Below are 14,446 nucleotides of genomic sequence, written 5' to 3'. Positions count from 1 at the left end.
CACTAATCTCCTTATAAAATTTGTTAGAACAGTTGATGAAGACAATTTGAACGCGCCCTAAGTCATTAGGTAATATACTCACTTTGATTGGTACCTTTTGGCAGGTATTTCCCTAGAGAGCAGTAGGGATTACTATTACTCTCCTTTTTGGTTTCTGGCTGCCCTTGTGTTGATGGGAGGTTTGTTGGAGTTTTGCTTGGATCCTTTTGCAATTTGGACAAGCACGCAACCTCATTGAGCCTTAGCTAGGGACTGAGTTCATTTTTTGCCTCCTGGTTGCAATGCTTGAGTGCATTTTCTTTTTTTGCATCATCATTTTATACAGTTAATAAAACACGTTTCCAAGTAGCGACTACTGATCTCTTTGGTTCGCTCGAACCGTTATAGTTATGCGCTAAACGTCACGGTTACGGTATTGAATTCGTGCGGCCAAAGTGCGCAGGAAAATGGAGGCCTCCGTGCTAGAGATGCCAGCTAAAGTGCATGCATCGTGTTAACTATTACTTAATGGGAGTTCAGGTCTTTGAAATGTGCCAGAAGTAGACACAGGTGGCGCAAAGACTGGTGCCTCTTATACATACTTGTACTAAATTTTACTAACAAAATTACTAAATTTTGTGTGCATTATTCGGTCATTGCTTTTTGCAGCAAGAGATTGCAGCACGGTGGCAGGCCCCACCAATGGCATGGTGTTTCTGACTGGCTACACTGTTGGCGCAACGGCTTCATTCATGTGTTCCCATGGTTACACACTGATCGGCTTTTCCTCTGCCACTTGTAATCATGGAGGAGTCTGGTCCTCTCCAACACCCAACTGTGATCGTAAGTAGGCAGTCAATGCGTATGTGACTCGGATTGATCGTGCTGGACATAATAATTATTGCGACAGGTTCACACTTTTCACATGTTTTCTCACAATTTATCAGCTACGCTATAGTACCCGCCTTGTACCCGATCGGCTACGTGATACTCTAGCGATAAAAGCTGACAAGGTTGTTCTTCCATTGGATAGCCGTGTCTCATGATAAATTCTGGAAAGTATATGTACATAATACTACATACAGTTGTGAAATGTAAAAATGATTTAATACAAACCATTACAGTACTCCCGAATACTGCGGGCGGAGAAAACATGCTCCTTTCACTTTGGCATTCGGTTCTGTGGCTCTCTAGAGGCTATGAAATGACGTATTCTGCAGTTTCGGTGGGGTTCCTAACTTTTGTAGCAAGCCTAATCTCTACCGCGCTTGCTAAACTGCATCTGGTTGGTCAAGGAATATGTATCCATAGCATGGCCACTATTGTTCGCCTGAGAGTACAGTCAATCGCCGTATGCGATAATGTCACAACGTTAACGTTCTTCGTTCTTGCTCGTCGCAGGAGTGATGTGCCCCAACGTCAATGCGCCTGCAAATGGAGCAGTCTCCACTGGTGATACCGAGGTGTTTACCGTGCGAAGATTCACATGTGACACCGGGTTCAATCTTGTAGGTAATCCAGCAACAGTGTGTATGGTAACTGGCACTTGGTCCGATGGTACACCTCATTGTATTGGTAAGATGGCCGTGTTGATGTTGGTGAAATAATTATAATAGATTCATCTTGCGTCTGGATTCTAGGTCTGGTATTGGTGCGAGAAGGGAATTCCCAGTACACGTGTACTGATCTATTAGGTAGGCCTTGTTTGGATAAAACATGGCCGTTAGTTGACAGCATGTTACAAATGTGGAAGACGCACAGTTTTCAACCCAGTGCGTCCTCCACCTTATAACATGGTGCCAACCAACCAACACGTACTCATCTGACTCCCGACTGGTGTAGTACATACTGAATGTTAACTGCGAAAACTAAATATGCGGATGGAGCGGATGCTTGTGGACCGTGTTACTGGTGCTGCACCCATTGAACAATGTTTTGTCCTACTCCAGAGTGTTCGCTTCTTGAATGTTTCCAGACTTCTTTGTCTTTGCCATACTGCCCTTGCCTTACAGAGAAAACAACAACCTGCCCGTATTTGCTGGCACCGGCCAATGGATTCATAGATAATGGAAGCCTAGATGTTGGGTCCTCCCGCGAATATTCTTGTTCAGACGGATACATAACAACTGATTCAACGCACACAGCTTGCTTGAAAAACGGACAGTGGTCTCAGTCCGTTCCATGCTGCTTCACCAAACATAGTACCGGTGAGCCATGATGACTTGTAGTCCATCTGTAATGCTTGTTCTGGATGAGTCGAAAAGGCGACATGGAAAATGCATGAAACGTTTTACTCAAAAGCATATTGGTTGTACGTTGGAAGGGGATTGTACGTTGGGAGGGAATTGAACGGCGATAAAAAAGGCAGGCCAGCTCACTTTGTTCGGTGCAACGTACGAATGACTACATGCAGCAATCTCTACCTGTTCGAATATCCAGCAAACCACATATATATGGCGTACCAACGTGCATCCAGAGTTTATGCATATCATTTTGAGGTTGTCCCTGATTGCATTGACGAGTGGCTGTTACACGGAGATGTACGATATTCATGTATTTACAGAATGCATATGCCGGGAACCAGTTGAAAATTGAACTGATACCATGTCCTGTTCAACCTAACTATTTTGTGCTAGTCGCGCATCATTAGCCGACATCGGTAGGTGAGCAGTTCTAGAGCATGTCTCAGAATACCAAGGTATCTGTGCAAGTCGATCTCTCCGATTTCGCTCAATAATTTCAGGCAGGTTTCGTTTGGAGTGTTGATGAACTGTGTAAAGCCCTTGAAAAAAAGTATTCTGAATTAAACCTTGAAACTGGCATGCCCCTGCAAAAATCTAGCCAAATTATCACATTGTTTACAAGTCTAAAAAGAGTCACGCCACAGCGTACATGAACAAACTACGAACAAAACTCCATTAAAGGGGAACTCCGGTCCAAAATCACCCCCATTTTTATTGCGGAATCCATTAGAGTATGTCGTATATGGTAGAATGGCGAAAACCGGAAGCTTCTACGACAAGGATAACATACCTAAATTACCAATTGCAATATATTTGCCATGAGGGGGGCCCCGCCCACCCTGTGACGTAAAACGTTCTCACTGAGCTCCAATTTTTTTTATTCAAATGGTAGATCTACTGGAATTTTGAAAAAGGTATTCACTGTTTTTCTTCAATCAATAATCCTTGTACTAGTATTCATTCCACCATCATGTTGGAGGAAGAGGAGACCACGGGAGGTGTGGAGGTGGACGCCTCTTCAGGTTTAGCAACACTGAGGCCTTTTAGGTTCGAGCCGAAGCGCGCATCAGCGTTTGCGAAACTGTCTACAAGTAGTATTTCTGAGACTACAGATGAACGTGAAGAGAAAGCTTTGGTTGCACGTGCTCGCGTGGGAAGCATTGCTTGATGTCGTTGCGGACAATGCAGCCTGATGTGGAGCGAGGTCGGTAGTACTTGTTGTTGGGAGGTTCCTGCAGCTTTCAGTAAACGCGGCGAGCAGGAAGGGCTGCAGTGCGTCATGCAGCACTCAGAGTTTGCTGTTGTTTGCCTGCGAAAATGAGTGCTCGAGGTGGCATTGCTTTCCTTCGAAGAATTTTGGGCAAGGTGTGGACCGTGGTCAAACAGGTGAGGATTCACTGAATCGGTTTCATTATTTTCTTTCTTTCCACGTTTCATGTACTGGTACAGTGTACACATGTAGATGGGAAGTGCTGTGTAATGATTTTGTGTACAGTATTCAAATTCACCAACTTCCATCACACAATCATCAAGTTCTATTGCACCCATGCCAATCTAAATATACTGGTACAACGATCTCTTTCATTTATACTATTACCACTTGGTCCGCCCAGTTAAAATTGGCGCTTATCTTCTCACTTGGTTTGTTGGTGTTCTGCCTGTGGCACACGGCATGGAACCACCGATTCACCATCCGAACATGACCATTGACCATTCCATCCGACGACATGGCAGCACAAACCATCACAGAAGTTGCGATCGGTTCGTTTGAGTCTTTTTGACGGAGCTGCCGCCGACGAACACTTCCGTCAGCGCAAGAAAACACTGCAACCTCCGCTTGAGTCCGTAAAATAGGTCAGGATGTTCGCTTTTCAGAGCGATGGAAAATACAGTTTCTGTCTACTTCCAGCTGTCTGATGGCAAGGATTGTTTACCCTGGGTAGGTGTAGAAAAGCTGAAAAAGCGCTTCGCGAGCTTGAATTTCAGTGCTTGCACAGTACAGCGCCTAGTGAAGGGCTATCACCAGCAAATCGCTGACGAAGAAACTGAAGCTCATGTCGATGTCTCCAGTAAGTGAGACCAATCCGGCGGACACACTTTGAAGCTCACAGAGGACAGGGCAAAGGAGCTAATCAAAGGAAACACCAAGTCCTGAGAGAAACACTCGTGCAAAGGACTTTCAGGAAACTAGCAGAAAAGCCTGGTGCACGGCGTTGTAGGTGCAGTACGCACAGGTTTTTTTTTGTTTCTTTTATTTGAATTCGTTTAGAGCACAGGCAATTCTGCCTTCTTACCAGAGGAAAAACCTCCGGTTCCTGCTAAGAACGAATATAATATTATGAGAGAAGGAAATATTAAAAAGAATCATAACATGATAATTCCAAAGCACAAAGTTTGTATATAATTCAAATGGGTGTGTGTATGTGTAAGCATGCAGTGAAGAAAACACCGAGAAAACATGCAGTAATGTTTAGGGATGCCGAGCAAGGTGGTTACAAATTGCAATTAATTCTGTTCAGAGCCAGTTTAAAGGCAACCGCCGCACTGTGGAGGCGAATATCGCTGGGACGGGCATTCCAAAGAGTGCTTCCCACAAATGTCAATGACTGACGACCGGAAGGTCCAGGAAGGAAAGGCACTTGCAGTAGCCGCTGCTCCTGTCCTCGAGTAATTCGGCGATCATCCCGGGATGCTTGGCCTGTGTTAGCCATCAACTGAAAGTAGGTGCAGAAAAGAGGACCTGCAAGACCATGTAGGCAACGGAAAACAAAAAACAAAACCTTGTAGTTAAAAATGTGAGTTAGGGATCGAATAGATAAGCGCACGAGGAGGGGGGCTGTGGCTGCACGGCTGGAGAGTCGGAAAATTGCACGAATTCCGGATTTGCTGGATTTGATTAAACGACTCTGCAGCTGCTGTGTCAGCGACGGGAAGAATGCATTGGATGCGTACGTTAGTCGTGCTTGCACAATGCCAATGTACCAAAGTCTGCGGGCTCTTATGGGCAGAGATCGCCCATGGCGCCATAGCTGGCTGATGGCGACTGACGCCTTCTGCACAACACTGGAGACATGTGGCTGCCAGGATAGCTGGTCATCAATGGTTACGCCAAGGTATTTGGCAGTGGAGGTAACAGTTAAGGCTTGATTCTTACATTTCACGACTGGTATGTCGCCAGTGAGCCCCCGAGGTTGAATTACCATGACTTGGGTTTCAGCCGGTATTCAGCAGAAGCCCAATTTCGGAGAGCCAGTCAGACAGACGTGTCACAGCCGTAGTCAACGTCTTGCAAACAGTGTCCAGATCTGAATCAGAATAATCTAGGATGATGTCGTCCGCGAACTCCTGATGAACAACAATGCAAGGTATGACGTCGGAAATGTCACTCGTGTAAAGGACAAAGCGAAGCGGCCCAAGAACACTGCCTTGGGGCACACCTCTTGAGCTTGGGACTGCATCAGACAGAGCCTCACACACCTTGACACGCTGAGTACGACCAGACAGATAGCTAGCCAACCATAACAACACTCTGCCATTGACTCCCAGGGTGAATAGTTTATCAATCAGACGTTGATGTTGGACACGGTCAAACGCTTTTGACATGTCAACCATCACAATACCTGTGTATTTTCGCTCTTGTTTGGCCAACAGCCAACGGTTGGCGGCTAGAACTAATGCATCTTCGGTAGAGTGCATTTTCCTGTAGGCAAACTGACTGCTAGGTAATATGCTATGTTGCGTGAGGTATGCTGTGAGTTGCTTCTTTACAAAGAACTCCAAAATCCGGGACAGAATAGGGAGCAATGACACTGGTCTATAGTTATTAGGGGATGTTGCATCGCCACTCTTGAACAGTGGACTAATGTGTGATGTTTTAAAACACACTGGCACAGTACCTGATGTCAAGGATGCATTGACTAGGGTGGTAAATAGAGGTGCCAGGACATCTGAACACTGCTGCAGTACAATTCCAGGAATGTTGTCACTCCCAGATGCTTTGTGAGGACTCACAGTTTGCAAGCATTGTGCAACATCAGACACGCTTACCGGCTGAAATGTTGAGAAGCTAGATGCAGAGGCTGGACCATGTGGTATATGCAGTTCAGGTTGCCGCATAGGGTCATGCACAATGTCTCCAAACAATTTACTGAGTGACTCAAGCGGCGCTTCAGGTTCTTTCCGTGTCTTCTGTCGGCCTGTGACATCGTTCATGACAGCCCAAAGTTGCCGTTGATCTGATGTATCACATCTCTTAGTGAAGTACAAGTTGCGCAGACTCCTGTCCAACTTCCGTGCTTTGGAGCGAGCTGATCGGTGTGCTTCTTGAAGGTTCTTATCGGTTTTGTCTCGGAGCCAGAGACGGTGCGCCCGGTTCCGTTCACGAACACTTGCCACTAACTCATCTGTAATCCAGGGGCAAGGACGTCGAGATTTGCGACGCCGTTCCCGAAGTGGAGCATTTTTGTCTAGAGTGGTCTGGATTCCCGCAGTGAGTGACGACGCAAGCACATCCACACAGACAGAGTCACAGGTAGTTAGCGTCTTCTCCAGGTCACATGTAAACATATTCCAATCCACTTTGTGCAAACAGCGAGTCTTGCGCAGATGCTGTCCCTTCAAGTGGTGGACAGGTGCTACATCAAGCGGAAGCTATCACTGCGCTGCATGTACATTGTACAAGCACCAGCGGTTCGCGTGGGTACGGGTGCTGATCAGCAAGTACGACAAGCGCAAAAGGCGATTTGAAAAAAGGACACTGATATGGCGTTGCCTTTTTGTCTCAAACAAAGTCGCATTATTGCGACGAACGGGGATAACACTTACAGTCAACATGAGGGCAGTCTCACTCAGCTTCTGATGGGAAGGTGACAGGCACGCACTGCCTTTGAGCGTGATTCGAGACGAGGAGAAGCGGAACAAGCTATGAAACGACCCGTGCAGCAGCTGTCCGGATCGTACGTTTTGAGCTCTTCCTCCAGCGACGATAGTGGCGAGGAGGATGTGTAACTTGCTTGAATTTTCGACTGAGTTGCTTACTGACATGTAAATAATCATGTATACAGTGCTTTGTGATCGTGGCTTGCTTCAAATATTCGTATTTCTTTCCTGAGACAAGTGTGAAGATAAGCGCCAATTTTAACTGGGTGGACCAAGTAGTACTCTAAGTGTTTCAACTGTGTGTAGAAGTGATATAAATTTGAAAAAAGGCTAAAGTGTCTTTAGTAGCCCATAGAAATAATTATTCGAATCTTAAACTATTTACACTGAAACTATTTACTTTTACACAATCATGAAGACACTCGTGTTATGTGTATCTACATCTCTCCAACTGTTTTGTGCAGGATTTGGAGACATGTGGCGTATAGACAATACACATGGTTCACCCATGGGTACTTCGGACGCAAGCAGCGGCGTGTGATACCATCTTGTGTTGTATCAAGGATAAAGCAGCCGTACCCAGAAGCCAATGCAGATGCCCACCGGGGCTTTGAGGAAGCAGTTGGACATGATGATGATGCATGATGATGCTTTTTGGCCTGGTTGACTTTCACATAATTGTTGGTACATGTGCATGCAGAATGTAGAAAACAGTTGACAGACACGATAATAATTAGTATTCTTGCCTCGCGCAATATTTGTGTTTGCGGGTAGGCGCATGCTTTGCACCAATGGAACTGCATGGTATAGTTGACAGATACAATGGCACAAGACTATTGTTTTCGGGAGCATGTGGTTGTCCAGGTGTCGTGTGCCGTCGCGAATGTCGAGAGTGGCTGTATGCACATCGTTCGACAGGTCCTTCAAGAAGTCAAGAAATTCTTGGCCACCCTGTGCTTTGGGCTCGTGGTGCATTCCAGCCTGTACCTGAGCACACCCTCCTTGGTTTTGGCCTGCGCTCTCCCTATATTGGCATTGTGGGACACACATGCCAACTGTACCCGTGCTCTCATGCCATTGTACGAAAAGTGGACACGTTTTGGTGCCCACTTCAGCATGCCAGCATGGAAATATTCCAGACTGCCTGTATGGCAAAACTTGGTGAGCTGCTTCATATTTGATTGATTGATTGATTTTTATTTCACGGATCCTCCAGAGGCAAATAGATGCCTATCGAAGGGAGTCTCCTATATAAGTATGGAAAATGAGAAAGTATGTTCGTAAGGGAGAAGAGGTAGAAGATACATTAGAATATAGAGTACAGAAGAAGTAAATTCAGTACTTCGGGTAGTACATTGCATGCTAATCATAATGAGAATTAGAAAAGCAGCATTGCGGACTACTATAACTGACATATACACAAACTATTGAAACTATCATAGATGTGGTTAGCCTAGACACAAAAGTCAGGAATACCTTTCAAAGAAAACATAGATTGCGAATGATACCGCCGAACAGCAATACTAAATTTCGCTGTTGTAGAGAGTGAACGAATATCTTCAAGAAGTTTATTCCAGGCAACACTCAAAGAAAAAAGGGTTGATTTACGAAAGAAGGTGCCAGCTTTAGGAAGAATTATGGATGAAGGGTGACGACTGCTTTGGGATATATCGTTGAGCAACGTCTTGTCCATGACGATGCTCTCCAGGATTTTGTGCTGGTCTGAACCCCTTGTCAGCCATGCTCTCTCCTCATCCTCTTGTGGCACAAAGATACAACAAATACATGCCATCAGGTTGCAAAATTTGAAAAGCACCGTATATTTCTTATAATAATACAAGGCCAGGGAATGGTAAATGATGCAAAATCACTATACCTTGTATTTGTGGCAATGTAGCTGCAACCGGAAAGTAACGCAATGGAAACTTACAGATAAAGAGAACCGAAATAAAACACATGATAACGTTCCATGTACATTACATCAATCCTCGACTTCACTGACTAGGATTTTTAGTAGAGGACTTTGAGTAGGACTGTAGTCGTTTAGAACTACGTTCTGGACGGCACAAAATCATGCCGTTCACTTACCTCATCGTGCTCACGTTTCTGGAAGTAAGTCGAAGGTGGTCTGCTTTTGCTGGCAGCAGAGTTAGAGGAGCTACTACTACTAGTATGACATGTACCGCAAAGTCTCAGGGATGGCACAGACCCTGGCTTCAAGCGTTGTTGCTGCTTCTGCTTATAGTCTCCAATGCTTTGTGCAAACTCTTGTTGGAAATCTCTTTCATAGCACATCTCAGTGAAATACTCAGTGCAGACACGATTATTTTTCGTCAAAGAAAATCCTTCCAACATACTAAGCTGTCGTCATGTTCGCGTCAGTCAGCGGAAAGCCATGCTACGACAAGCCGGCAGGGGCCTCTTTCTTCGTGTCATTGTCGCATCCTACAAATTGGTATCGCCGTCCACAGCTGCATCAAATAGATGGGGCTCCTCTCAACGGTACCGATGTGCTGAAACATCTGGGAATTCGCTTCACCGCTAATCTTAACTTCCACCAGCATTATATAGATATGAGTGGAAAATTCAAACAGAGAATTACGTTGCTATGTTACATGGCCCAGCGCCTTACTCCCAAAGCCATGATGCTCCTTTACAAGAGCTACGTTCGACCCGTTATAGAGTATGGTGTTGTGGTGTGGGCGTACCGGCTACCTGCTTCTGATTTGTGTGAGCTAGACAAACTCTAAGCAAAATTCATCATGTCGTACTTGCGACGGCGTAAGTTTCGATTTGCCTTCGACACGCCAAAGCATGATCTGAACGCATTCGCCAAACTAGAATCCCTGCAGTACCGTAGACAATTCATTAGCCTAGTTAGATTGCACAAGTTTATTTTCAAATACCGGAACACCTTGGCTCAGTTCAGTTTTAATATTTCCTGTAGTGAGAGACGCCCCAACAAAATTATCCTCCCCAACGCCTAGACAACATCCAAATCACTTTTTTTAATTCAAAACCTCCCTTTTATGGAATTGTCTCCCACCCACATTGACTTCGGAATCTTCTGTCCATGTATTCAAGAGAGAGCTGCGCAAACATTCTTGTCAGTATTCAGGTCCACTCGCTGGCATGCCGGTACCCTGTTCATCGTAGTCCCCCCGCCCCCCCCCCCCTTTCCCAATCTGTACTCTCTTGTACCATCATCTTTCAATGCGACGGTCCCCACGATAGGCGGTCAGCCTTTGGGTCATGCCAATTAAGTTATTATTATTATTATTATTGACTGGTTTGAGGGAAAGAGACAAACGGGAAAAGTCTGAAGAAGAAATTGACTGTCACCACCAGGACTCGAACCAGGGACCCTCGCTTGTAGCCAACGATGCTCTAACCACTGAGCTATGGTGTAGTCGTCATCCCAGCAGAGGCCGTTCAACATTTTCTTCAGACTTCGTAATTATTATTATTATTATTATTATTATTAACTGGTTTGAGGGAAAGAGACGCAGCAGCGAGTCGTGACAATAAATCGGGCATGGCACAGAACAACAAATGCGAGTCGTACTTCAACAACCAAAAAATGTAATGGCGAAGGACTTTTCATTTTTGCTTCAATTATTTGAAAATTTCATCTGAGTGGACCGGACTGAGAACGTTTTACGCCACACAGGGTGGGCGGGGGCCCCCTTATCCCAAATATGGAAAATTGGTAATCCAGGTATGTTATCCTTGTCGTAGAAGCTTCCGGTTTTCGCCATTCTACCACTTGCGACATACTCTAATGGATTCCAAAATACAAAAATGGGGGTGATTTTGGACCGGAGTTCCCCTTTAAGCTACCATTGTCTCACCTTAGACGATTTTCTGGAGTAGTACCGCTGTACCGATCAAAATAGATATTTTCCAGAAATCGCCAGAAGGAACATGGGTAACATGTCTTCAATGGTTGAAGCGATGTAAGGTGAGTAGCTCAGACCCACCACCAAAAGTGGTCAAAGGCCAAACTTCCTATTCGTTGCATCCAAACTTGCCTCGTGCCAGGTCACGAGGTCCTAATTGACTGTGGTTCTAAGCACGGCTGGACAAAATCCTTCCGCTCCCAAGCAGGACTTGAACCTGGCACACTGTGTTCGCAGGCAAGCATAGTGTAATGACCAAAGGCCATGATTAAAAAACAGAACTGATTCTATTGTCGGCAAGCAAATGGAGAAATTCGTCAGAAGAGTCACGCGATTGCTACTAGCTAGTCTCCGATTTGCTGTAACTTAAATCAAAAGTTGATTCATCAACTATGGATTTTGTATGTAATATCAAGCTCTGATTTGACGCTTTTTGTTTGTGATACAGGTCAACAAGCAGGTGCATCTTCATCATCCTCAAATATCATTGCAGGTGTCATTGGCTTCTGTATTGGTTTGCTAACACCCAGTGCTTTGATTGTAAGTTACATTGCGCGTTCCCGACGCAGGAGTCGGCGGATCACCGTTACTGACAACACCGTCCAGCAATCTGCTCTATTTACTAACACGTTGACCAGGAGTGATGTGTACCAGATGGACGTGACCACGATCGAACCAAACCTAGAGCCACAGTATGCGTCTTTGGGCCAAATTTAATCCACCATCATTTGCTTCTCTCACTCACACTTATTCAAACGACGTACATCTCTTTTTGTTTTCATTTATATTTTTGGCAGCGGTTATTGTAACTTCCACATGTAAAACTAAACCCGGAGGGAAAGTAGTGAAAGAAAGGATTGAACATATCTCACATTTCTCACAAGATCGTTTAATGATCAATAAATGCTCTTTCACACGATCCCGGACATTATGTACTTTTCAGAAATAAAGATAAAACCAGAGTTTTTGAATAATTTTGGGCAAAGAAACACATCCATTTAGTGCTCAATTTCAACTCAATCTGCAGTCTGTATATTGTGTATGTGCCGCATTTGTTGGTCTCTCGTAGCCCACAAGTTACTGTGTTCAATTCTGAATAGTACGATGAGCAGGGATATGAGTTAGGGGGCTTACGCCCATCGTAGTCGTCTTCTTCCACGCCGTGCGGGCCTGGTGATTTGGCTTGGATTGAAGGAGAGATCGTATTCTTGAATACGCTCGGAACAATTTGGCAATAGTTTCAACATACATGTAATTAATTTGTCTTCTAACAATTTCTATTGAATTTAAAGATATGAATCCCCTTTCACCACGTACCCGGTTCTTGCTTTTTTGTGATATTTTGCTTTTGTATCGACGTTTCTTGATACGATTGGCATGGCCCTCTATCCGTTTCTAAACCATTCTTTAATATTACTCAAAGCTTTTTGCTGCCATATTACATGGGCTAGGGTTTCGGATACGGAGACTCCCTCAATTTGGGCTAAGGCCTGTGGAGAATCCATAAATATAAATACAGGATGGGAGCGGAGGAGGAAACAAAGCGGTTGATTAGCTTGTCAACGTATATGTATGAGATCCCACCAGTAGGTCAGCTTCTCCGCAAAATCTGGCAGAGTAGCGCTGATTACATCACCTCAGTAGCTGTGCTTTGCATTATATTCGGGAGTTTATCGTGAGCTACACCAAGGCAAATAAGGGGCGCTAGTCCAAAACAGGTGTCACAATTGCCATGAACTTGATTACTCGACGTTATGATTGTGTTCACACGTGTTGCAGCTGAAAAACACCCTTAAGTCGTTACCATATACGTGAAGCAAGCTAGGACCAAGACTGTTTATTTGTAGGACGCCAGGCTGGATTGGGCACCCTTAGCAGTTCCAGGCCCGGACCTTTGCGTCAATAGTATTGCAAAACATGCTCTTCGCGAAACCCAGAAATGGTGCACTGCTATCGATACAGTTTGGTTTTAGACTAAATGCCTACCGGTAGTTCTTTTCACGTTGGGTGCTTGGATGAGTTCATTGTTTACAAGCAATGGTGTTTGGCCCTTTATTCGCTACATCATTAGGGCTACTCTTACGGCTATAAGGGAGTCGTGCCGCCGATTCTCGTGCAGAAGTTGAAGGTCCTTGACTAGCATGTACAAAGTTGCTGCATGCCTTAGGTTGTACAGTTTCAACCTAACCATGGGCTATGCTCGACATTTTTTTCTGAATACGAAGTGATCAGTGTTTCAAGACGATACAATTTGTTGTGTGTTTCGATACAGGTAAATAGGTTTTTGCAACCTTTTGCGTCACCTGCATTGTAGGCAATGGATCAACAGAAGCCCTGGTGAAGGCAAGTGAAACTGAAATGTCCGGGACTCGGATGGAGAGCCATGGATGAGTTCTCAGAAAAAGAAAAGGACCAAATAAGTACAAGTTACACTACAATGTCCACTAACACCACCAGTTACCAGTTGGAAGGCTGTTGGAGTGCGCATCCAATATTTTCTAGAGCTGTTAGGCTGTTAGTTGTAGAACGTCAGTGCCGTCGGTCGGTGTCGTGCAATGTTATCCCACGAGCTGAAGTGTTCTGCCTAAAACATTTTCCTTACCCTCACTGGCTCATAGTGTTGATATTCTAACCAAATAGTATTAAACATGTGCGGAAGGCTGCTTTGTTGTGATGCACAAAAGAGGATGTTTCCAGAGTTTGGTGTTGATTGCGATTGTGTTTAGACTTGGTGCCGGTGAGAAATATTCGCTCCTTACAATCATGAGGACCAAATAAGGCTTGGACAAGAATGATAACATGTGGGGCGCAAGACGAGTTTGCCTTAGAGAGTCCAACGTATTCTCAATAATCATCGCTGGTTTACTGTTTGATGCCTGGTCCACTCCACACGTAAAATGGAACTAGGCTCATGTATAATGTAGCAATATCATGAGATCTATAGTGCCAGCCCAAGGTAAACAAGCACGGTGATTGTTCAACAGCATGGTGCGTTCTGGTACGAAAGCTTCCAAGTTTGTGTGTTCTTCATCACCTTGCACAGAAGAGGTCAAAAGCGTAATGATGACAGGACAGAGTTCAAGGATCTGGTGTGCATTATGGAAATGGCTTCCAACTACCAGGGTACGGATTGGTTCCATGCTCTAATTTCCAAATGATCGCATGGACTAGATAGTTGCCTTTTCATCGCGATATCGGAATTCAGTAGAAATCCAGCAAAACCAACAAAACATAACTGCTAGGTGTTCGGTGCCTGTACAAAGTTCAATCCTTATATTACTCAGATGGTTAGCAAAGGAAGGTTTTGTAACATGGGAATTTGTGGCCACAAGCTATGCGTTTTTGGGTAGATTGTGCACGTCTGACTGGTCAAAATCTGGTTTAGTTGGTGGACTCGATCGCATAACTTGTGCTCACAATTTCCCTTATATTACTGTCGCGATTATG

General features: G+C 44.8%; 1 protein-coding gene across 1 annotated transcript in view; it reads left to right on the top strand.

Annotated features, from left to right (window-relative positions):
- LOC135820174 (P-selectin-like) overlaps positions 1-12,351 on the top strand; it is a 29,090-nt gene extending 16,739 nt beyond the window's left edge. Inside the window, exons 10-13 of the mRNA XM_065333487.1 lie at positions 649-822; positions 1,381-1,554; positions 1,992-2,186; positions 11,448-12,351. Of these exons, the coding sequence (XP_065189559.1) occupies positions 649-822; positions 1,381-1,554; positions 1,992-2,186; positions 11,448-11,716 (812 nt within the window). The 3' untranslated portion in view covers positions 11,717-12,351. The remainder of the gene's footprint in view (positions 1-648; positions 823-1,380; positions 1,555-1,991; positions 2,187-11,447) is intronic.
- The last annotated feature ends 2,095 nt before the right edge of the window (positions 12,352-14,446 follow it).

The sequence above is a fragment of the Sycon ciliatum genome, chromosome 6 (genome assembly GCF_964019385.1).
Source record: "Sycon ciliatum chromosome 6, ocSycCili1.1, whole genome shotgun sequence".
Lineage (NCBI taxonomy): Eukaryota > Metazoa > Porifera > Calcarea > Leucosolenida > Sycettidae > Sycon > Sycon ciliatum.
This window is presented reverse-complemented; position numbering and strand designations above follow the sequence as displayed.